We start from the raw sequence: 24697 nt of genomic DNA on the forward strand, positions 1-24697 counted from the left end.
TATATCAAAAATCAAGGTAGCTCTCTTTCTAAATACCTTTGAAATTAGTAAAAGGAAAATAAGATAAAAACCATACTTTTTCTATTTTTAAGCAAGATTTAAACAATTTAGAAACTTTCTAGTTAAACTTCAAATAATTCTGGGTTTGTGATGTACATTACTTAATCAGAAACGTGTTTGAAAACAAGTATAGCTGCATTTACTTGGAAAAATGGAGTTACCATGGAATGTCAGGTCTCTGGCAAAGTTATCATGAGGTTTGATAATCACAGAGGAAATAGTCTGAGATAGTATTTTAATTTCTTTTGCTATACAGTTATATCTCAGGCTGTACCATAATTCAAGTGCTCTGGGCAGCAGGTTTAACTTTTCATATGTAATCTTGTTTGATTATATGAATTTCATTTTTAGGAATCTTTCTTCAAATATCTATATGCATGTGTATAAAATATACATTTTCTAGGGAAAAGCTTCAATTATTCTCTAAATAATCGTTTTTTATACCAGGCTTTTCAGCCTGGGATTTGAAATGCAAGTGAGCACATTTTTGTTGTGCCTTTTAAAGATATTTTGCGTTAGATGTATCTGCATTTAGTCTGTCTCATGGTGTTAGTTTTGCTTATAGTGCCCTCACCTGTAACTTAGGTCCAATTGCAGAACTTTAGCAGTATGAATAGCAATTCTGTCTTTGAATCTTTGGAGAAATACCTCTCTAAATGTCTTATTTTGACAGCCAGAAACAGCTACTGTATTCCAGCTGACTTGTATTAGTTTGCAAGATTATCCCTGAAATGTTAGCGTGGTTTTTAGTGTACCCTGAACACAGTTTGCTTTTTATGTCAAACCTCTGTTTTGTACTTTTACTCTGTAATGGAAACTGCAAACACTAACGAAGCAATTCTCTCACACTTCAGTTTCACAAACTGTCTTCAATTTAACCATTTTTCAAGTTGTGGGACATAACAGATCAAAATAAGAAGTAATTGGAGTTGGAGAAACAAAATCAGTTTAGCTAGGGTTTTTTTGGCATCTCTTTATTCCTCTTTTCCTTACTTCTGTCAGTTGCCCAAGTAAAATCCCTTTCCAAAACTCAAGAACAATAAGAACCCCTTCCAGTAACAGAATTCATTTTACTAACTCTTCAGGATCAAATAAGAAAATTGGGAAGGATTATGAATTTATTCTGGATGTTTGGATTTTTTTTAACATCACTGAAAACAATCATCCAAATAGTCATGATTTAAATCAACACAAAACTAAGCAGATAGGCCTGTAGGATGAAAAGCAATTACACTTTTCTCATCCTCAGATCACCTTAATTTGGTATGCAAATACGTTATGGGCTACTTTAGTTTGTACCGTGACTCCAAGTTTAGTGCATAGACACAAGGTGACCACTGGTAGAGTACAGGCAGTTTTCTAATGGGATGCAATCACTTCTCTTTCACGGGCGAATTTGAGTCCCATAGGATCTTGCAGTACTGGGTTTCTGGGATTACGTTTCTTTGGGAAATTTTTTCTCTACAGTGGACCCCCAAGCTATGGATCTTCAGTGTCAATGCTGCCAACAGAAGCAACTGGGGACACGGGTGTGGGATGTCAGATGAAAATAAAAAAAAGCTTGCTTTATTCTTTTTAAATTGAAAGTTCATCACATAAAAATTTAAGATTTTGCTCCAATGGGGAATGGCGCAAGGTGGGAAGAGGTGTAATGGGGACAGAGCTTGCAGATCACCCATTAGACTCAAAGAAGTTCAGATTTCTACCCAGTTTGAGGTATATTTTCCTGCTGGGAGCCAATTGTAATTTAGGGATGCTCTTGACTAATTATTTCTATGAATCTGAATCCTATATCCTGTAAATCAATTCTTGCTCCCTTCCATACCTGTGTATTTCTCTTTCCCTCCTGCCCTTCCCTTCCAACACATGCTTCCTATTCATTTCATTCATACGAACTTTAATGTTCTTTTTACCAATGTCTGCTCTAGAAACAGTGGATTGTATAAGCTTTTCTTGTGCTCTCTTAGACACTGGTAGGTTGTGTTTAAGGACTAGTATCATCTCCATGCAGATACATTTCAAAAAGCTCACTGAGTGTCAGGGGAGAATGGATAAGTGGAATTTCATATGAATTACTGCATTGCTTCCTGTCTGTTTCATATATATTTGTGAATATTTACGCATGGTTAGTCTTCTCCTCTAATACCTCTGTGTCTTGGGCCAGGACCCCACTGTGCTGAGGCTGTTCCAGACAGCCTTTCTGGGTTTCAAAGCCAAAATTAATGGGATTTATGGGATCACAGCCAATCTAAATTTAGTTTTTACCATATGTATTTCACTGTCACGAAAATAATTTAATTCTCCCTTCCTCCCACCCCCCACCCTTTTTTTTTTTTTTTTGCTTTTGTTTTTAGTTTCTTCAGTTTGTAGTTTTCAAGCCTTATCATTATGGTACAATAGCTGGACAATGAAGAGTGAGGAGGTATCTCTTTAAAATAGCTGTTTTCAATAAATATTTATTTCATGTCATTTGTACTGAGCTTAGCTTATTCAGAAGATATATTTACATCTTCCTTTGAGACAATTTGCTCTTTAACATCAGGAGTTACAGCTATCTTCCTCAAAACTTGTTCCAACATACATGTATTACAATTATTTTTTTCTTTGCAAAATATGAGATTACTTCAGAAATTATACACAAGGTGCTGACTACTAACATATGTATGTTTTATTGTAATAAGCAGTAGGAATCGGTATGAGTATGACAGATGGAAAAGGGCCCAGTGACTTTTGCTGTCTTGTTAATAACTTTGGGCAAGGAATTTGGTTTGGCCTTCCTAAAAAGAAGGTTATCAGCCTTTGCAAGAGTTTGAGGTGGGCAAGTTGAAATCCTGAAAGTATTGTTTCTGTTGTTAAGAGTCTGCTTTTGAAAGCCTCGAGAAGTTGCAAGTCTGGTGATAAATGCACGAGCATTTGCTAGCAAAGTGAGTTTCTTGTTCCTATGACTGAGGAGTGGAAGTGTTTCTTTGAAAATTTCCTTTATAAACGATTGACCAGAGGAAGCTGCATATGACTTAGGTACAATAGATCATTTTTTAAAGGAAATTAAACTGCAAACATCCAATTTAACAACAAGATGTTCTTATAGCTGAACAAGAGGAAAAAAAGAATAGTCCTATTCTTTTGGATCTAAATGTGAGATGTTCTTTTTGTGTGTTCATGCATGTCTGCCATTGTTGGTACAGTTTCTATGGTACCTTGGGGACTGGAGCTGCTGGTTCCGATGGTATTTGAACCACAGTGACGCTGTGTTTCTTTTGTTAATAAGAATTGTAATAATTAGCCTAATGATAACTTCCTGTAGAAGTTATGCCTTAAGGGCATGGCTTCTCCTGTGACAAGACTCAAAAAAAGAATGACTTTTTTGTAGAAAGTGTCAAAAAGAGTGTAAAAGTATGAAGCTCAAAACATGAGAGAAATTTCTAATTTTTCTTTTCTTTAGACAGACAATTTTTCACTTTGATGAATAAAATTTAATTTGGTTGTAAGTTTCAAACTTGCCATTAACTTAATCCTAACTAATACCTTGTTAGTTCATATATCCACGGAAGATCTGTCAAGGGATTCTGACATGGACAACACATGAGACATAATAAGTGTTTTCATGTACCAAAATAAAACATCTCAGCAAAACACAGGGCTAGTTTCTCTAGGAAACATAACAAAGAACCTTCTTCCTGAGGATGACACTTTGAAAACAGTTTTATTAACTTACTTTCTGAATTATTTTACATACTTCTTGTCCATTACTGGGAAACTATCTTCCTCATGGTTTTGAGTACTTATTCTTTATCTCTTCTTTCTTCCCTTTTCCCTTTTTTCATCCATACTACTTAAGACAAATTCAGTATTATTACTTCATACCAGGCTGGGATTAAGGGTCCCGGGGTTTCAAGGAGTACCCTCTTTTGGAGGAAGATGGCATATATCTTCATGTTGTTGAAGCCATTTCTTATATAAGACACTGATTTCAGCATAGGTAATTTTTAGACATACATTTCTAATGATTTTAATTAAATTTACTACATGATGTTCTGTGATCCATTACAACAGAAATGCAGAAACTATGCATGATAAAGTATTTCATTATGCTTTTCTCATATTTCTTCTTGCATGAAAAATCTGCAAGCTGAAATAACAAGCAGCTTTCCCCCTCCCCCCCCCGAGATAAACATTTTTAAATGCATCCGAAATAAATCTGAAGTACTGCAATTTGCAGCTATTTTGGATCTGATCTATCAGAATCATCGACATTTTGCCATTGATTTCCATGAGAAGTCACTTCATCAGTGCTATTGCTGTAATAAAAATAAATACTTGTTATGAAGTGGGCTGGCACAAAAGAGGTTTTCAACATCATAACAAATATAAATATGCAGTTTCTATGTTGTCTCACACAAGCTAATCGTTGACTCTGTATGTTTGAAATAATTGGAAAACAGGTCAGTGAACAGCTCAAAACAATGTTCATGTGCAAGTATTCTTTCTGGTTTATAAACAAGGTTTTCTTCTATAGGTTGTTTAGATGGATTCACTGAATCTGTCATTTGTACTTACTTGTCCAATAGGGTCGTCTTTGAAGAAACAATGGAAAACTAATTTAATCTGAGTATTCATAGAATCATAGAAATGTAGGGATTGGAAGGGACCTCGAGAGATCATCGGGTCCAACCCCCCTGCCAAAGCAGCTCCCTAGGACATATCACTCAGATAGGCGTCCAGAAAGGTCTTGAATATCTCTGATGAAGGAGACTCCACAACCCCCCTGGGCAGCCTGTGCCAGGGCTCTGTCACCCTCACTGGGAAAAAGTTCTTCCGCATGTTGGTGCGGAACTTCCTGTGCTCCAACTTGCAGCCATTGCCCCTTGTCCTATCCCCACAGACCACTGAAAAGGGGCTGGCTGATTCCCCCTGCATCCCCTGCTTCAGATAATTATAAACTTTAATTAGATCCCCCCTTAGTCTTCTCTTCTCAAGGCTGAACAGTCCCAGCTCACTCAGCCTTTCCTCACAGGGGAGATGCTCCAGGCCCTTAATCATCTTCATAGCCCTTCTTTGGACTCTCTCCAGGAGATACCTGTCCTTTTTATACCAAGGAGCTTCATTTTACAAGAATAACTACCTCTTGAGTACTTCATGGCTTCCAAATACTACTTTCATTTGGCAGTGGGAGAAGACATGTTCTAATCTGAACTAGAGGTCACCAGCCCTGTACTTCATGACTTCAGTTCACTCCTCATAGTCTTTTCCCTTTCCAGGACTAGAATAGTTCTTCACAGGTGCCTGCTGCTAGAAGTCATAAAATAATCTGAAAAGCATTATAGAGGAAGCTATAAATGGTCTGAATGCATTATTAGCTTGCTAAAGTCACATAGTTGCTACACAGAAGAGCCAAGATAGGACCACAGTACCACAGGTCTTCACAGGACTTGTATTATGGAATGATGATGGTTCTTGTGTCAAGGGTCACTCAACTCCAGAGCAGAGGTAATACAAGCCTTGTGCTTCAGAAGTCATAACTGAGTCTTGAGTCAGACTAGTCTATATCTTCTCAGAAAGGTGAGAGCACATACTGGGTGATACAAGACCATTTGCTTTAACTTATATTTTTCAGCTTTCTTTCTGAAAGGAGTAGTTGATCTAGAAATATACACAGTGGAGACTTGCAGTTAGTTCAGCATAAAATATTGGTCAGGATCTGAATGTCTATCTAAACGAGACACACAGCAAATGCACATTGAAGGTCTTGGCTAGAATATTTCATCTCAACATAAAAGTGAATACATATGCTATGTGACCAGCAAATTGCATTGCTATGCCTCTAATGACTTTCAAAACCAGAGATGGATTCCCATTCCTGGCTTTTCATTACTGAGCCTGATTTGTTCCCCCTTCCAGACTTTCAAAGTTGAGGAAGCATGCACAAGAGGGAGATGCTGTCTGCACTTACTGAATGTCTTGGTGGGAGTATTTATTGATGAATCATTGACATTTCTTTTGTACATTGTACTGACATTGACGTGCAATTCATTTTGCTTCTGCTGCACCATTATATATAAGAAGTGGGTAATGGCTAGATGTTTCCAAATTGCTTGTCAACCTTTTAATTTGTAGCTGTTGGGTTTGTTAATGGCTAAGGAACCTGCTGTGAACTTTTCTCATTAAAATGGCTTGTAACGCAGTATTACTTGCTGACATTATTACTTGAATTTACAATTTTCATTTCAAGGCTATGTCAGAAAAAAAGGATTTGCTTGTTTTCTACTGTCGAGAGTACTAGCCTTCTGTATGCTAACAGATTAAACCCTGCATTCAGATCAAATTTTACTTGAACCTAAGAAATACCATCTTTCAGCAAGAAAAGGAGAATAATGCTGAAAGTCAGTTTGTTGTCTGGTCAAAAACCTTGTTGAGAGTTATTTTATGACATGCAGAATAATGGCTGTTACTGTTAACATTTCATAGGCAGCATGGAGACTTGGCCTATCCACAAATGATCAGCCAATGTGATGGCTTGCTTTTTGTATAACTACTTTAAAATGGGTTTTAAAACAGTGTCAACCACACTTCTAAAATGTTCCAGTGTTGCCACCCATGAATGTTCCTTCTTTTTTTTTCCCTTAATGCTTCTGTTTGTTCCTTCATTGGAATGAAAACACCAGTGCTTTTCATGTGAGACTTCTAAACATGAAAAATCTCATGGTTTATGACTGCAAAGGCAGTTTCCATGCAAAGCAGAGTCATGTATTTTGTGAACAAAACATTTTTCTTCCTTGTTCTTACTAACAAAAAGGAATGTTATTTCCTTTTTTTGCAATTGTGCTATACATTTATCTGGAATTGTTTGTACTTCTCTGACTGATATTTACAGTGAAATTCTTCCCATGAGGTTAGGCCCAAACCCCACTTTGTTACTTTAAATATTAGAACTTAGTTAATTTCTGCTGCCATAATGCACAGCTGGCAGATCAGGAAATTATGCTAATTATTTTATGTAGCCTCTGTAGTTGTACACTTACTTGATTGGGACTATAGATATAATGAAAGATATTACTTATACACACTTTGCAAAGAGAAGGGTGTTGGAATTGCTGTTTACAGACCAGGCAATGAGACAGGACACTCTGTTTCTCCTGTTCAAGCTGTAAACCTGTGCAGCAAATAATGAGAGAGGGGAGCAGTGAGCATGCCAGTCGCCTTGTTAAGAAAACTTTTCCTATACCAGAGAGATTTCTTGGCTTTCAGTTCCTATTGCTAGGGCAATTCTTTACCCAGACAGGAGACTGTTCTAATCCCTTAGAAGATAGGTGAATAATTTACAGGATTTAGGACTTTTAAGGGAAAGGCAACGAGGGGAAGTAAGGGAGAGAAAAAGTTGGAGGCAAAAATTAATGAGACAGAAAGTACATTAGATAATTTCTGCCACTGTTAAATACTGGAAGGGTGTCTGATAGCATGTGATTCACAAAGATTAATAGTTCAGGAGATTAATAAAGTATTACTTAATTAAACAGATGCATAATAATCCTCAAAGGTTGTATATCATTCTTACTGCTCAGGGTAGTAAAAAGAAAACAAAGAAAAATAATCATTAGTATTGTCCCTTAATCACCAAGATCATCTTATAATGAATCTAGCATCTCTAGATGTTCTACTGAAAGTGACTCCTACAAGACTTTGAATGTAATTGTTTCCATGAGGAATTACTTAGCTAAAATAGATGCAGCTAATTAATTTTAATTGCTCCCTTTACTTTTCATTTCAATAACTTCCTAATGTGTCTATGGAAAGTTATGAAATTTATGACCGTTTAAACACAAAGACAAGTTGAATGTACTAAACAAACTGATATTCTGCCTCCTGTTTTATCCAAACACGAAAATGACACCATAAAGGCTGCAGTTCAGCACAACGTGAGCTCGAAAGCAAAGTAGCTTCAGACTGCCTTGTGACTTTTCTGATTCTGGTCAGAACCTGCCCCTCACCAGAGTGAGAACAGCTTCTGTGGTACCTCTCTCACATCTAGAGGGAGAGAGGGAGAGATCCAGAACAGAGGAGAAGGGTTAGTTAGCAAGATATGGGATAGAAAGAATGAAAACAACATATTGGCAGGTTTTACAAAATAAGCCTGTAAAATCTTGGCCTGGATTATGAAAACATAGCTATTGAACTGAAACTGGGCAGAAAACGGGGTGCAAAAGAGTTTCTTTTGGGTGAGAAAAAAAACCCACTTTCCTTGAGTGTACCTAATTCTTAGGAGCATGGTTTTCTTTATGAACAGTACATGGTGATGAGCCTTTTTCAAAGGCTGGGTGGGAGTTCGTCTCTTTTGGAAAAGTCGGTCCACAACAAGACCCAAACTACTGATCACCTAGTGATGAAATTTATGTGTGCTTAATCTAGTTCTTTGCACCTTTGTCTTTATAAATCCTTATCAGCAGCAAATCAGAGTATTTAAAGAACTTTTATTCTTTATTAAAATATTTTTTATTTTTTGTATGATCTTTGTGTATATCGTCTATATATATTCCTGAATGATCTCCCACTCCAGATTCACAGTGTTTCTGGTAATAAACTGAATAGCTGACGATTTCCTAGGGTACTATAATGAACAGTGGGTTTTGTTGGTTGTTTCCAAAATTTTAGTAATATCAACAGTGTTTAGACCTCAAGTTGAATCAGTAGTACAGAGAGCACAAAGCAATCCTGTTTTGTGGGTGAATTTAAACTCTTTGTGTCACCAGCTGATTAGAGCGTATGGGGGAGGGGGATAAGCCAACTTTTCACAAACTCAACTTCTGAATGAAATTGTGTTGCCTTGGCTTTTGTTTTAATGTTTATTATAAAATAGCACCTAGTTTCTGTTGGAAAATAATTAGTTAAGGCAGCATTACAAGTGAAATGGTCTGTTCTGAGTCTCTGTGATCTTGACTTTGGAAAAATACATCCTCATTTCTCCCTTATACTTAAAAAAATTTACTTCTTTAATATCTGTTTTAGGGGAGTTGTTCTTTTATTTGGCATGTGGTGGGGGGAGAGGATAAGGAAGGAAATTACCTGTAATTGACAATGAGAGTTTCAGAGACAAAACTGTATATTGTCTCTTAAAATCTACCTGCTGTTCTTAAGCTTTCTCTTCATGTCCTATATTAAGAATTGTAATTACCACAATACTAAAAAAGCCCATAGTCACCGGTGAGAATATGGCACTATTTATACTAACGTTAGCTAGTCTATGCAGTCTGATTTATATATTCAAGGAAGCACAGGTTTGCCCTTTACATCAGAGCTTTCCAAATGCTCTGATGCTGGCAACAGCACTGGTTTCCTCCCACTGCTTTGTATTAGAGGAGCAAGCCATTACTGGGATGGATAGGTGATGAAATTGGAAATTAACGTGTGGGGATCACTGGTGGGTTGGAGGCTTTGTCTTGGCGTAGCTGTCACAGAAGTTCCATCCTTGCACTAGACACCAGACATAGAAAAAATGCGTGAGACCCTCCTCCGAAGAGCAGCATCGATAGCCATCAGGTTACTGGGGGCTTTGTATACCACAGGGACTTCTGTGGTATACAAAGGAACTCCCCACCACAGAACAGAGTATAGGATTAGATTATTATGGATCCAAAACTAATTAATTAATAAAGCAAGCATAATGCAGACTGTTCTTGATGATTTGTAAGTATTGGTTTTCTGGTGGCATGGCAAAGTTAATGAAGCCAAAGGGATGGAGCAGAGTAACAGGGGGATTAATGGTGCTGCCCACCAAATAGAGGAAAGGGACACTGAGAGTATGTTTTGGGGAAAGCCAGTTTATTGTCGTTAGCATCTATTTGAAAGCTGAGTATCCACAAGGAGATCTTGGAGGGGGATTGTTTTCACTTGCACTTCTGTGTTCATCTGGAGCAGAGGAACCCAAAGTAGGGCAGTAGCCTTAGCTTGCCTTCAAATTCAAATTAAATGAAAATTCGATTTCCCAATGAAATATCAATCCTCCTGGCTAGAAGGAGTGATCTTATGTGTTTTGTATCAACAGAATAAGATATAATTTTTAATTTTAAGACAGAACTGCATCAAAAAGGATTTTTTTCAGTAATAGTTGACTTAGTGAACAAAATTAGCATTAAGCACATCTCAAAGACTGACAAACAATATAGTGTTTTAATATAAATATTTACTTTGACAAGGAAATAAGTTTTTAAACAACAATATTATTTTAGATTCTGAGTGTGAAGGAAGATGATGATGGTTTTCTTCCTTCTCAGAAAATGTCTTGTGATCAAGGAATGCTTTACAACAAAGAGCATCTCAGTTTTTCATCTAATGCTCTCGCTCCTTTTCCCCATCCCACCCAAGACCCCCACCATTAACACTTAACTGCAGAGAAATAGCAGAGGAGATAACCAGCTCTTAATATAAAGAGAATAGATGCCAATACTACTATTAATTTCTGGTAGCTAGATAATAAAGCTCTTATTTTTTTATTTCAAGAATGAGGCATAATGGGAGCCTTTGTATGTAACAAAGTACATGCAGACTAGGTTTTCATATGTCAGAATACTGATTAAGCATAGTGAGAAGAAAGAGGAAATCCGTCCTGGGATGTGTTCAGGTATCGCTGAATAACCAGGTAAAATGATCAGAGCAACAATACAGAGTTACCGAACTTTCAGCAGATATAACTGAATGTGTAGAAGTCAGGAATCCTTGATTATTTCTAACGTTTCAATGCCTCACACCAAAACCATTTTACATAATCTTTTAATTAGCACCCTCGTCGGCTTTTGTGAGAAAATTTAAATGGCCTAAAGATTTCTGATGAGCATGAGCATTACAAAAATGAAAAAAAGAAAATCCTGGATATTTCACCTGATGCTGCAATACAGAAAGCCTAGTTCAAGCAATGTTTTATTAACTACTGAAAATTAATAACTTTTTAATACCTTTGAATGTTTCCTTTTTAAGAAGCTTGTCTCAACTTTTTTTTTGTATAACACAAATGTAAACAAAATCATTAAAAACATACTTATATATGTAATACTTATAGCATAGTACAGCAGCTATACTATTCCACATGCGTAAAATGGCAATGGTAAGCAAGTTGGGCTTTTTCTCCCAATATATTATATTCTGTTTGTATTAGAGTCTGTAAGGCCCAGAAAGTATTGCTTTGTCTCCGGAGAGAATATTAGTCAAGGAACTATGGTTCACAGCAATTTGGCTGCCAGTATGTTCCATTTCTAATGACTTCTGTTCTTCCTTATCAGTCTAGCATAGCCAGGACCGTTCAATTATTATTTACAGAGCACAGTTTGGATTGCATCAAAGAAAGCTTCCACTCATCAAGCTGTTTCCTGGCATTAATTTAGCTCTTCCTCCCTACATCTGTAGCTAAAGCAAGGTTCCGTAGTGCTTAAACTAAGGCTGGAAATAAGTCAAAAAAGCTTTGAGACTTTCATGATAAATTGTTATTTTATTTTAATTTTTAAACACAAGGCTTATGTGAGCACTGAAGGCCAGTGCAAGGGATGCTTAGAGATTTCTGGTCATAAATGAGTCCCAAAGGTTGAGTCTGAAGAGCAACTTTGTACTCCAGTAACAAGGTCAGTGTCGAGGTGGATGTGCTGGGAAAAATGGGCTTTGGGAAGGGGACAGTGTTCTGCCTACCTGTGTTCAAGGCTGAGCAGGTTTAAGAACTGGTGCGACTGGAGGGTAGTTTCAGCAGTCTCCCAGTCTAGCCCAGCTGTTCCATTTTGAATGTATTCATGCACTGACCAATGGCTTCTAAGTCACTTTTATCCTGAGAATAAGGCGCTGTGAAGAAGAGTAATTGACCCAGGTTCTCAAATATTGAAATCTAGCCAGCTAGAAGCTAGACCTCACACCAATCTTTCTGAACTTCCCAGCTTTTTGGGATGCAATTTCACAAATGTATTAGGCTGATCTGAGACTATCCTACCACTGATAAAGGTATGCCCCTCTCCTTGCTTCATGTGCAACCTTGCCAGCTCTGACCAGACCACACAGTCGTATTGATTTACTAATTGAGGTCAGCAGTAAAAAGAAAAACAAGATGAAACACTGGATCTGCAACTGACTTCCCATGTGACAAAAAAATGAGTTCTGTAGACTTTCTGGGTGCCCTCCATACTGGAGACAGTCTACTAGTTCCTATTTGTATTTTCAGCTGCATTAGCCAAACAATGAGCATTATACTATTACGGTACTACACATGCTTACATAAAAACCACATTTATTTATTTAATAGCATTAGACTGATGGTAATATTAGGGGGTACTTAATGAGTCATTTGAATATTGAGATTAGAAAGTGATTGCTGTAAATCTTGTAACTGTGTGTAGGATGATAATATTTATTATCTGTGATTAAACCTGTGCCTTGCTTTTCTTAAAAGCTTAGATTATTTTTTTCTCTCTCTAAGAGGAAGGGAAACTCTCTTCCAACTAGCAAGGCTGATTGCTAGCTAATCCTTCTGCAACTCTCTGTATTGGTCTTGTAGCTACCTATTTTTTTAATTCCTAAGGAAAAATCTACACTTCAGCTTAACTTCAAAGTGCCTGTAAAAGAATTAGTGAGTAAAACGTGTCCTTTGCAGATTTTGAACAATTATATTATTCAACAAATGGTACATGCTGCTGAAGTATATATACTGTTTAGAATTCTTTAGCCTGCTGATTCCATTACTCATAACAATTTTATAGAAGCAGTGCAAGAAATATACAGTTTCATTATTATAATCCTTATTCTGTGAGAGAGACAAATGAAGAAATGTTCATTTTCTTAGAAACATAGAATCATAAAATATCCTGAGTTGGAAGGGACCCATAAGGCTCATCAAGTCTAGCTCCTGGCTCTACACAGGGCCAGACAAGTCAGAGCAGCTGTCCAAGTGCATAGTCCAGACGCTTCTTGAACTCAGCCAAGCTCAGTGCTGTGAGCCCTTCCCTGGGGATTCTGTTCCAGTGCCCATCTATCCTCTCAGTAAAGAATTGCTTCCTAATATCCACCCTAAACCACCGCTGCTGCAGCTTCATATCTGTTCCCCCAGATTCTATCACTGGTCACCAAAGAGAGGAGATTGGCACCTGTCCCTTCACTCCCCCTCATCAGGAAGCCACAGACCGCAGTCTTTTTCCCCTCAGTCTTTTTCCCCTGAGTCTTTTTCTCCAGGCCGTACAAACCAAGGGACTTCAGCCTCTCCTCATAAGACTTCCCCTCCAGACCCTTCACCATCCTTGTTGCCCTCCTCTGGACACTCTCCAATATTTTTGTGTTCCTCTTGTACTGTGGTACCCAAAACTGCACATGGTCCTTGAGGTGAGGCCACACCAGCACAGCAGGACAATCTCCTCCCGGGACCAGCTGGCCATGCTGTGCTGGATGCACCCCAGGATATGGTTGGCCCTCCTGGCAGCCTGGGCACACTGCTGGCTCATGTTTAACTTGCTGTCAACCAAGACCCCCAAATCCCTCTCAGCATGGCTGGCCTCCAGCATCTGGTCCCCTAGACTGTATGCACAATGAGGGTTGCCCCTTCCCGGGTGCAGAACCTGGCACCTGCCCTTGTTAAACTTCACACTGTTGGTGATTGCATCAGAACACCTTCTATAACTTGAAATGACTATGATTAAAAAAAAGCAACCTCACAGGTTTTTAAAAGAAAGGAATGGGCTATCTCCTATCACACAGATACTGAAAGATAATTCTAACACATCATTTTTACTCAGCTTTTGTCAGCTGCAAATATTAACAAGTTCCTACAGTAGTGCAAGTAATAAAAGAAAAAATTACCAGTATGTGTTGCAAGATATTCCCCAGTCAATATAACTGCGGATAACTAGAGTAACAGTGTCCACTGCTGGTAAGTCAGATAATTGCACTGCACATGAGAGCAATATGCTGTTGAAAGGTTTCGATCAGTTACGTTTTGACCGTGAGATGTTTTTGGGACTTTGTTTTAAAATCAGGTCACTATGTTAGGAGTATTCATGTTATTACTACTACTAATAAATGCTATGGTATTTGAACTAATAGCCAGGAAAAACAGCACTGTAATATGAGCAGGCATTCCAATATTTTTCCATGACTTAAAAATAATTATAGTATTCATTATATTCCAGTTGTCACATCTCAAAAATAAAGAAATAAGTAGTAAAAATCTCTGAACTTTGTCTTGTTATAATTTATATTAATGACAAGACAGGCAACCAGAAGTCCTTAAAAATTTTATATTTTTTTAGGTCAAAGCATTTCAGCTGATTTTTATAGATTTTTCTTAAACATACAAATGAAGTATAGAAGGAATTAATGTTTCTATTTGGGAAGAAGTAAAATGTAAACATGCAGCTTGACACAGCAATTATTACTAGTAATGATGAAGCTAGAGCTGAAGTAGACTGACTATCCAAGAGAGGAGGAGAAAAGGCTGGTATCTAAATAGTTGTTTTGATCAATATTCTTCTGCTAGTTTTGGTAGTAAATAGTATTTGTTTGCATTTGTTGCTTAACAATAGTATGTCAATGCAAAGAAAATCTTTCAGTCAAAGGAAATGTAATATATTTTTTCTCACATTCTCATACATTTTCCTATCTACTTTAAGGAAAGCAAAAATAAATAGAAAAAAAATGAATATTTTTGAGAAATTTAGAAAAACACTGTTGATAAGCCTGGGCTACATAGCTTTTCAGACATGTATTTATAGCTTGGATGGCATCTTGCGTTTCATAGTAATTTAAGACAGAAGACAGGTTTCATCCTTTAAGTTGGGATTTATATATCATATCATGTGCAGACAAATTATTCACTTTAAAATGGCATTCAGACAAGACAGCTGAATAAAAGCATCTCCTTACTGATCTCCACAAATCTCATAAATATGAACCTGCTCTCATATTTGCACGTGTAAATTCTTTTTGTAAAATTTTACATATCCGTGCATTTGATGCTTGCATATGTTCTGTATTTTGTGCACACACTGACTTATTTATTTCATTAACGAAACTTTCAGTGATTCTGTGAAAAAGGGTAAAGCACTTGATCCCTCTATGAAGATAAAAGCTGGAAAATGAACAGTAAATGAACCAAAAAACCACAAAAATGTTGTAATGTCAAATTCTATGGAAGGAAAAATCTGTTCTGTGTGTGTATGCTGGTAAACATTTCCCAAATCACTGTTATCTATGGAGCTGTTTCATGCCTTATAGTTTGAAATTTTCACATTGATGGCTACTCTTCTAAAGGACATACATTTTTCTAGAACTTGGGCAGCAAAAACAACAGTGTCTGTTTAGGACAGTATTTGTGATGATTCTAATCAAGAGACTGTAAATTCATTGCAACCTGCTTAATCCTACTGCTTTTTAGGAGTAGAAAGCCCTCTCAGAAGAGTACTGTCAAGCAGGTAAAATAACTTGCACATTGCTTTGCCAGCTGTACTGACTCCAGAGGAAGTTCTCTGTAGAGACCAAATATTTCAGGAATGGCATTTCTTTTGTTTCTGTAGAACAAAATTAAGCAGATTCGCATTACAGGGGCTTTCAGTTACTTGGGAGAATAATAGCAAAGTCTGTTGCATGTTTCAGAAGTCAGGCAAAAGAGAAAAGTCCTGCTGTGGCTAGATAAGCAAATGCAACAGATGTTGTTTTAAGCTGTGCATATGAGAAATTAATGAAAAAGCTTTTAGGTCTCTAAATCTTAAACTGCACTGTGCATCTGTGTGGACTAGAGATGTGGGGGTGTTTTGTTTGTTTGTTTTTCTTTAAGGAAACTTGTTTTTCTGGCTTGTGTCACAGGAGCCTTGTCTGAAGTACTTTGGTCGCAGATCTGCTACTAGCTTTAGCAGGACCAAAATAAATGGCAATGTGTTTCTGTTGCCAGCAATTAAGAATCTGTCTTTAAGGGAATTATTTAGTATTTAAACTCATATCTATATCTAAAGAAACTATGGTGTGTTTATTTTTTAATTACTTTTACAGATTTGTCCCAGAAAGTGATCTTGATTCTTATTTTTCATTCTAGTTAAGTGTTCTTTAAAAGAGATTTGTTGGAGGTAAATTTTGGTCCTGGATAAGCAATCCTGGAAAGCATCCTGTGTGATGTCCAGATTGTCCTGTCAGTCCTGTTCACCTAGTCTCAGAAGCAGTGGCATCAGAAGTAGGGGACCAATAGAGTGAAAACTAGGAGTAGTCATGAAAGATGTCACAGGATATGTGCTAGGTGTTGCAATTGTGCAGCTTACCTTGCTGAAAGATTGTTAAAAATAGCCTAAGAATCTCCATTCACTTTTCTTTCCCTTGTTCAAGAATGAAGTGTTAGCTGATGGAAATGAAAATGAAACTGTAAGTCGTTAAAGCAATTATTTTCCTTGACACGGCACTATTCATAAGACTCATTACTACAGTATAATCAATGCTAAATTTAAGGGAAGAAGGAAAACAAAGTCAAAACCAAAAAAGCAAAACCAAGTAATTTGAAAATTATGTATTTTCTAAAGAATGAGCCAACATGTACTCAGTGCTGTCATACTGGTCTTCTACAAGACAATTTTTTTTTCAGTTCCCTAAATGAATTTGCATTTACTATTGCAGAGATACTCAGTCCTTTTGCAGGCATATCCCATGTAATGCATGAAAGAAATGTCACTGGTCAATGCAGAACAAATCTCACACTAGATAAGCCATTAGTTCTGAGCTGGTATAGTCATTCTTGCTTCTTTAGATGTTCCATATATTAAAGTTTACATTTGCATAGTTCTCTGTATAACCAGTCATCTAAAGTAGGGCTTCCTTGCATAGTGGATTTGACATAGAACATTGCAAAAGTCCAGATAGCCAAATTCTCTGAAGTATATTAGCATTAGTATATTAGCTCTTCAAGGAGTTAATCAATAGAACCCGCTGGGAAATGGCCCTCAAGGACAAAGGGGTAGAACAGAGCTGGCAGATCTTTAAGGATGCTTTAAACAAAGTGCGAGAGCTCTTGATCCCCAGGTGTAAGAAGTCAGGCAAGGGAGGCAAGAGATCAGCATGGCTGAGTCAAGACCTGCTGGTCAAACTAAAAGGCAAGATGGAACTACACAGGCAGTGGAAGCAGGGACAGGTATCCTGGGAAAAGTACAGGGATGTTACCTGGTTGTGTAGGGATGAGGTCAGGAAGGCCAAGGCATGGTTGGAGCTAAACTTAGCAAGGGATGCCAAGAAAAACAAAAAGGGCTTCTACAGGTACCTGAATCAGAAAAGGAAATTTAAAGAAAGTGTACCTTTCCCTCCCCCCGATGAGCAACAATGGTGATGACAACAGATGAGGAAAAGGCTGACATTGTCAACAACTTTTGTGGCTTAGTCTTCACCATCAACCTCTCTCCTCACTGCTCTTGAGTTGAGGGCCCACAGGCTGGGGACTGGGAAGACAGAGTCCTTCCCACTGTAACTGAAGATAAGGTTCATGACCATCTGAGGAACCTGAACATACACAAGTCCATGGGACCTTATGAGATGTATCCCAGAGTCCTGAAGGAATTGGCTGATGTAGTTGCCAAGCCACTCTCTGTGATATTTCAAAAGTCATGGCAGTCAGGTGTAGTCCTAGTGACTAGAAGAGAGGAAACATCACAGACATTTTTTAAAAAGGGTAGGAAGGAGGACCCTGGGAACTACCAACCTGTCAGCCTCACCTCTGTGCATGGGAAGATCATGGAACAGATCCTCCTAGAAGTTGCGCTGACGCACATGGAGGACAGGGAGGTGATTCATGACAGCCAGCATGGCTTTACTAGGGGCAAGTCCTGCTTGACCAATCTAGTGGCTTTCTACAATGGAGTGACTGCATCAGTGGACAAGGGAAGAGCTATGGATGTCATCTATCTGGATTTCTGTAAGGCCTTTGACACAGTCCTCCACAACATCCTTCTCTCTAAGTTGGAGAGATATGGATTCGATGGGTGGACTTTTCAGTGCATAAGGAATTGGCTGAATAGTCACATCCAGAGGGTGGTGGTCAATGGCTCCAAGTCTAGATGGAAGACAGTGAAAAACAGAGTTCTTCAAGGGTCTGTTCTGGGACCGGTGCTGTTCAATCTTAATGACAAGTGGGTTTGAGTACAGCCTCAGCAAATCTGCTGATGACACCAAGCTGAGTGGTGAAGTTAATGTGCTGCATGGATGGGATGCCATCCAGATGGACCTGGACAGGCTGGAGAAGTGGTCCCAGGTGAACCTTTTGAGGTTCAACAAGGCCGAGTGCAGGGTCCTGCACCTGGGTCAAGACAATGCTCTAGGTTAGGAGATGATGTGTTTGAAAGCAGCCCTGAGGAAAAGGACTTGGGAGTACTCATGGATGAGAAGCTGAACATGAACCAGCAATGCGCATCTGCAGCACACAAGGCCAACCACATCCTGGGATGCATGAAAAGTAGTGTGGCCAGCAGATCAAGAGAGATGATTCTGCCCCTCTACTCTGCTCTGGTGAGGCCTCACCTGGAGTGCTGTGTCCAGCTTTGGAGCCCTCAATACAAGAATGATATGGACCTGTTGGAGCATGTTCAGAGAAGGGCCACAAAAATGATCAGAGGGCTGGAGCACCTCTCCCATGAGGACAGGCTGAGAGAGTTGGGCTTGTTCAGCTTGGAGAAGGGAAGGCTCCTGGGGGACCTTATAGCGGCCTTCCAGTACATGAAAGATACCTACAAGAAAGCTGGGGGAGAACTGTTCAGAAGGCCATGTGACAATATGGGTAACTCAGTAGAGTTTTGACCAGTAACAACCAATGTTCAGTATTACAACCTTAGCTGGAAACAGTACTCTGGTAATCAGTCTGCTGTCTTATCAAAAACACCAGAATTTTGATTAAATTAATCCATAAGATTTTTTTTAAAATATATTTTTCACTTCTGAGACATTTCTTCTTGGGGATATTAATTTTTCCCAATGTTCCAGATGTATTCTTATGCATACCTTGCATACCTTGGTTCAATTTGTACTTTTACCCTCAAAGTAGCCTGTCCAGTTTGAATGGAAGTTTAAGGAGCAAGGTATCTATCTTCTTTGCACACAGCATCTTAAACAAAAAAACAAAAACAAAAATAAAAAACAAGAAGCCTTTTCATGGACAGGAAATAATCCTCAGCTCTTTAGAGTGTGGAAGAGCATCTAGCAACACAGTACTTTATTAATGATATAAAGAATAAAAGATAGGTTGATTTTACAGCATCATATTCTGGAGTATTTAATTGGACCAGTGAGCTGTGTGTGCCTACAGCTGGCAAGCAAGTGCAATAAAAATTTTACTAGATCTCATGAAACTAAAACATGTTTTGTAGCAATGTAATAGCCTAGCATTTTACACTTCTAAAAACACATGCTTCTAAGGACTTTGGTGCATTTCTTAGGGCTGTTTTGATTTTTATATGATGAGTGGTTTCAGGATATCTAGGGGGAGAAAATGTGCATGGAGTGTGTGTGTATGTGGGAACATAGACGTAGAAAATCATTTTTGTTCATATTGAAATTATTTTTGAAAGGAAGAACTCTTTAATGTCTGAATTGACCAAAAAGGATTCTGTAGCTTGTAACTCTATTCAACCCAATGCAAAACATACCAGTGGGAAAAAAAAAAAGCAAACAAAACCCCAGAACATAGCCCTTAAACCAGTGACAGAACCCGAGGGAACAGTATGAAGCTATGACAGGGAGATTTAGGTTGGATATTAAGAAGAGGTTCTTTACTGAGAGGATGGTCGGGCACTGGAACAGGATCTCCAAGGAATCGGTCACAACACTGAGCTTGGCTGAGTTCAAGAAGCATCTGGATGATGCGCTTGGACAGCTGCTTTGACTTGGCTATTCCTGTGTGAGCCAGGAGTTGGACTTGATGGTCCTTATGGGTCCCTTCCAACTCAGGAGATTCTGTGATTCTATGACAATTTTTGATTCTGTAAATTTTGAAAACTTATGGATCTAGGTTAGGCTAGAATATAGAGCACAGAATCTCATTTTTCCAAATAGAAGCCTTTACAAAAGCATTTTATGTATCACTACTACACATACATACTTACCATGCTTTAACTCCAGCCAGCAACTAAGCACCACACAGCTGGCCACTCACTTCTTGCCCCTCTCCTCTTCCCCCAGCAGGATGGGGAAAGGTGAGAAACCTCACAAGTTGAGATAAAAACAGTTTAATAATTAAAAAATAATAATAATAATGCTACCACTAACAGTAATAATAAATTGTAATGAAAAGGAAAATAACAAAGAGAGAAAAGTAAAACCCAATAAGGGCAAATGATGCAAATGAAGACAATTGCTCACCAGCAACCAACCATGACCAAACAGACCCCAAGCAGCAGTCCCCCATTGTTACCTTCCTCCTAGTTTTATTGCTGAGCATAACATCATATAATAAGAAATATACATCCCTTTAGCCAGTTGGGGTCAGCTGTCCTCGCTGTATCCCCTCCCAAGAACTTGTGTAACCCCAGCCTACTTGCTGGTGGGGTGGGATGAGGAGCAGAAAAGGCCTTGGCACTGTGCAAGTGCTGCTCAGCAGTAAAGAAAACGTCTCTATATTATCATCGCTGTTTTCAGCACAAATCCAAACTGCAGCCCCATACAAGGTACTAGAAAGACAACTAACTCTATCCCAGCCAAACCCAACACAATACACAAATATTAATGGTGTATTTCTTATTATCAAACATTGATGTCTGAAAATAGCACATTAAATTAGATAATTTAGAATATGGTTTGTTCCCTAGTAATAACATAGAAAAATAAATTTAAGGGATAATAATGTTTTATACCTTAATAAAGCAAGTATTTTAGGTACATTGTTGAATGCTTTCTTCTAAAATTAATTCAAACAAGTAAATATAAATGGTCCTGGAATCTATTATAATTTAGTGGCTAGAAATGAACAGATGGGAAAATAGAAAGTATTAAGGATCTCCTCTTCTCTTTTGCTTTAAATCATTTTTTCTCATACCCAGAGTTTTGTTAGAAATAAAATTCTATTTTAATGTAGCAGATGCTATAATTAAGATACTCCCATTTTTCCTAAATGCATAATCTTATGCAGTTACTTGCATTTAAGGTAGTTGATATGTTCATTCTTCTACAACCCATTTGTTAGCAAAATCTTCGCTTTGACTAGAATCACACGCACATTTTATCACAGGTTGAGTCAGCAGATGGCTCTCTTGAGTTTTCTTTGCAAAACCTCAAGTTGTAAACAACTGCTCTGTATTTCTGAGATGCAAGTAGAAAAAGCTATTGTCTCTGATCTCTGGAGTAAGGAACGTATTTTCTCTTGTCTATACTGCCCATTTTCACCTTCATTCTTTCCTTTCTTTGCCATCGCCCTGAGCATTGTGTCATTGAGAAATGGCAGAGTGTTTTGGCAAAGGCCCAGTATTTGAAGGAAAATACAGAAAAGGAACAATAATAGCAGATAGTATAAAGTGAATAGCATCACTGGATAGTATAAAGAAATTCTTCCAGCAAAAGGGAGCGTGGAAACTACATCTTTTTTGGAGAGAGTTTCTCAAGTAAATTTAAGCCTGCATATATATATATTCCACTCTTAAATTCCTTTGGAAATTAAAGATAGTTTAAGTTTGGCCTTTATTTTACTCTAGTCCCTTTCATTCCTTCTTTTGTTTGGCGCCAAGTGAAGCAGGACGCTTTGGGCTGTGTCCTGTCACCTCCTGCCGCGGTGGCAGGGATGTCCCGGGGCCTCGGGCTCCCGGTCCCTGCTCCCCGCTGTCCGTGGTCCTGAAGGAAGAGGCACCCTCCGCCCGGGCGGGGGGGGAGCACTGGGAAGACATTGGGAGCAGCGCTTGTGTCTTGAGGAGGCGACACGGTGTCTTGTCCGCTGCTGGGAAGTGCGGGAAAAGGATTCAGCATGCGAAACTACTACGGTGAAATTTAATTTTAACAACCCCCCCAACACAACAACCCAACACCTCTCTGCCTAATTGCATTAGTGGAGGTAATTGTAACTGTTGTAAGGAAATTGCTGCTCTGTAGAAATTGCCAGACGGAAAATCCAGTGTGAGTGCTTTAGCTGAATCTCTTTAGAGACACTTTTTAAAAGAATTATAAAGTATTATCCAGATCCGATTGTGCATGTTCTGCTGCTAGTTGGTCTAGTATTAATACGAAATCCCTGTATAAGGGAGTTCCCACCACATGCTTTCGCCCTCTGTGTAAAAATAGCCCTTTGTAGATTAAAGGATTTAGGGAAATAATGGTCAATATTGGAGATGCTGAAGCCTCTGCTGAAAGAACCTCCTCTTACCTACAACATTCTGCCTTGCAAAGCAACAAATTATTCTGGATGAAAATTTACACTTCAAAGACTGATTTTGTGAAAAAAAAAAAAAGAAAAGAAATTCTGATAAGAAATTAAGAGTATTCTGAAAACAGTATAAAAATCAGATCAGATATTTATGATATTTGAGTCTGTGAGCCTTCCTTGTTTTGTTTCTAGGTAGCTTCTGGCTTCCTTTTTTTACTTTCCTCTGATTAGTTACAACTTCAGGAAGTTTCATAGTTAGGCTGGCAGAAAGTAAATCCAGAAAAACATTGAGCCTTTCTTTGAAAAGGGAGAAGACCCATCGGAAAAACATGAAAGGAAAAAAATTGACATTATTTTACATGGTATTTACTATCTGCGGTGTATTGTTAACTCCTCGGGGCAAAGACTCCTGGGGCATTCTGTGCTTACTGAGCTTGGCTGGTGGTTGCTCAAGTGCTCCAAGACATAGACTGAAAAAAAATTAAGAAACAATTTTACAAGGTGCTGGGAATCAATAAATCTACCAGCAGCACCTCTTTGCCGGTGCCCTACGGAATCCCTTCGGTGTTTCTGAAACGTCAGGAATCAATTCTAAAAGTCTGTTGGCGTTGTACTTTTTTTTTTCCCCCCAAAGAGAGCGTGTTGGTTTGGGTGGAAGGTCCCCTCAGCCCCGTCCATGTGTTTCTTCCTCACGGCTCTACATCCTTCACATGCCGCACAAACCTCTCTCCCGTCGGACTACCCTCCTCCCCCCCCACCCCGGTCCCGTCGGTTCCCGGGATATGGGTCGCCCGGCCTCGGCGCTGGCGGGCTGCCCGGGAGGAGCGCTGCCGCTGGGCAGGGTCCCCCTGCGCCGACGGCGGTTCCCCCCTCTCCTGCCCTCCTCAGCCCCCCATAGCTTCCCTGGCCTGCGGACGGGGACAGGTAGCAGTGTCACCGCTGGGTGCGGCCGCGGCGGGGGGGTGGAGGGAGCCGCCCGCGGGCAGGGCAGCAGGCAGCCGGTGCGAGGGAGAGGGCGAGAGGATGCGTGCCGGGGCGCCTCGGTTTCCCGGGGTGGGCGGTGGAGGGTTGGGGAGTACCGTGCGCCCCTCCTGCAGCGCCCAGCGCCCTCCTCTCTCTCGGGGAGGGAGCCCCGCACGAAGCCATCCGGAAAGCTAAGGGGGAGCAGAGGCAGCTTGGCGGCGGATCCGCCGGGAGCCCGCTGGTTCCCACCAGAAAACCGCATCAGCAACACCCCTTCCCTCCGCCCCTCGCCCCCTTTGCTTCATTCTCCTGCCTTCCTCCCGTCCCTCCTCCACCCCTGCACCCTCGCCGCCCCTCGCCTTGGGGAGGACAGAAAAAGCTCCAGCGGTGCGTGCCTGTGCGCGCGTGTGTGTGTGTGTGCGCGTGTGTGTGTGTGTAGGGGAGGCTGGAGCGGGGTGGGACTGAAGAGCCGTGATTACAGCTCTCCCCGGAGAAGAAGATTGCTCTCTCCAGATGCTGATTTCTGAAGCACTTGGCAATCATCAGGCGGGAGCCTGGAAGAGGCGGCGGTAGCCGCCCCGGCCGCGGCGATGGCAGCGGCGGGCGAGCGGGCGGCGGCGCGGGGCTGAGGGGCAGCCCCGGGAGGCGACGCTGCCGGCCGGACCCGAGCCGACCGAGCGCGGCTCTGTCCCGAGTCCCGCTCGCTTCGCTCCGCTCCGCGCCGCCAGCCTGCCCGCAGACACCCGCCTCCCGAGCAGGTGTCCCTGCACCAGGGCACGGCGGGAGGGGCGGCGGGGCACCCATGCGGTGACCCGCGGCGGCGGCGGCAGCTCCCGCGGGCCGGAGGGAGGGGGTGCCCCGCTGCAGCCGCGTCTCAGGCCGGAGGAGGCTCCAGCTCTCCCTCGACCCCCCACCCCCACCCCTCCGGGGATGGGGCCCCGCCGGGGCTGAAAGCCCCGCCGCCGCCCTCCCCTCTGCCCGTCGCGGCGCCGGCCGGCGTGGGCGAGCCGACGAGCAGCCATGGCAGCGGCCATCGCCAGCGGCTTGATCCGCCAGAAGCGGCAGGCGAGGGAGCAGCACTGGGACCGGCCCTCGGCCAGCAGGAGGCGGAACAGCCCCAGCAAGAACCGCGGGCTCTGCAACGGCAACCTGGTGGACATTTTCTCCAAGGTCCGCATCTTCGGGCTCAAGAAGCGGCGGTTGCGGCGCCAAGGTGCGTCCATGTGGCCGGGCCCGCCCGGGGAGGGTGCCGGGAGGGGTGCGGGAGGGAAGGGGCAACCTGTGGCGAGAAACTTCCCGGGCCGGGCGCCGCCCCCGCTCCTGTCAGCGGGCGGCTCCCGGCACCTTGTCGGCGGGCGA

The 24697-nt window shown here is 40.7% G+C and overlaps 1 protein-coding gene across 3 annotated transcripts in view; it reads left to right on the forward strand.

Annotated features, from left to right (window-relative positions):
• The window catches only part of FGF14 (fibroblast growth factor 14), a gene marked incomplete at both ends in the record, with an annotated part of 405860 nt that overhangs the window by 242939 nt on the left and 138224 nt on the right, over nt 1-24697 (forward strand). Inside the window, one exon of one of the 3 annotated variants that reach the window (XM_084262279.1) lies at nt 24359-24551. The exons of the other annotated variants lie outside the window; for them this stretch is intronic. Within the exon in view, the coding sequence (XP_084118405.1) occupies nt 24359-24551 (193 nt within the window). Of the gene's footprint in view, nt 1-24358; nt 24552-24697 lie in introns of those variants that run through there. 3 annotated transcript variants of the gene reach the window in all.

This window comes from Gallinula chloropus (assembly GCF_964237585.1).
Source record: "Gallinula chloropus genome assembly, chromosome: 1".
In the NCBI taxonomy this organism is placed as follows: domain Eukaryota; kingdom Metazoa; phylum Chordata; class Aves; order Gruiformes; family Rallidae; genus Gallinula; species Gallinula chloropus.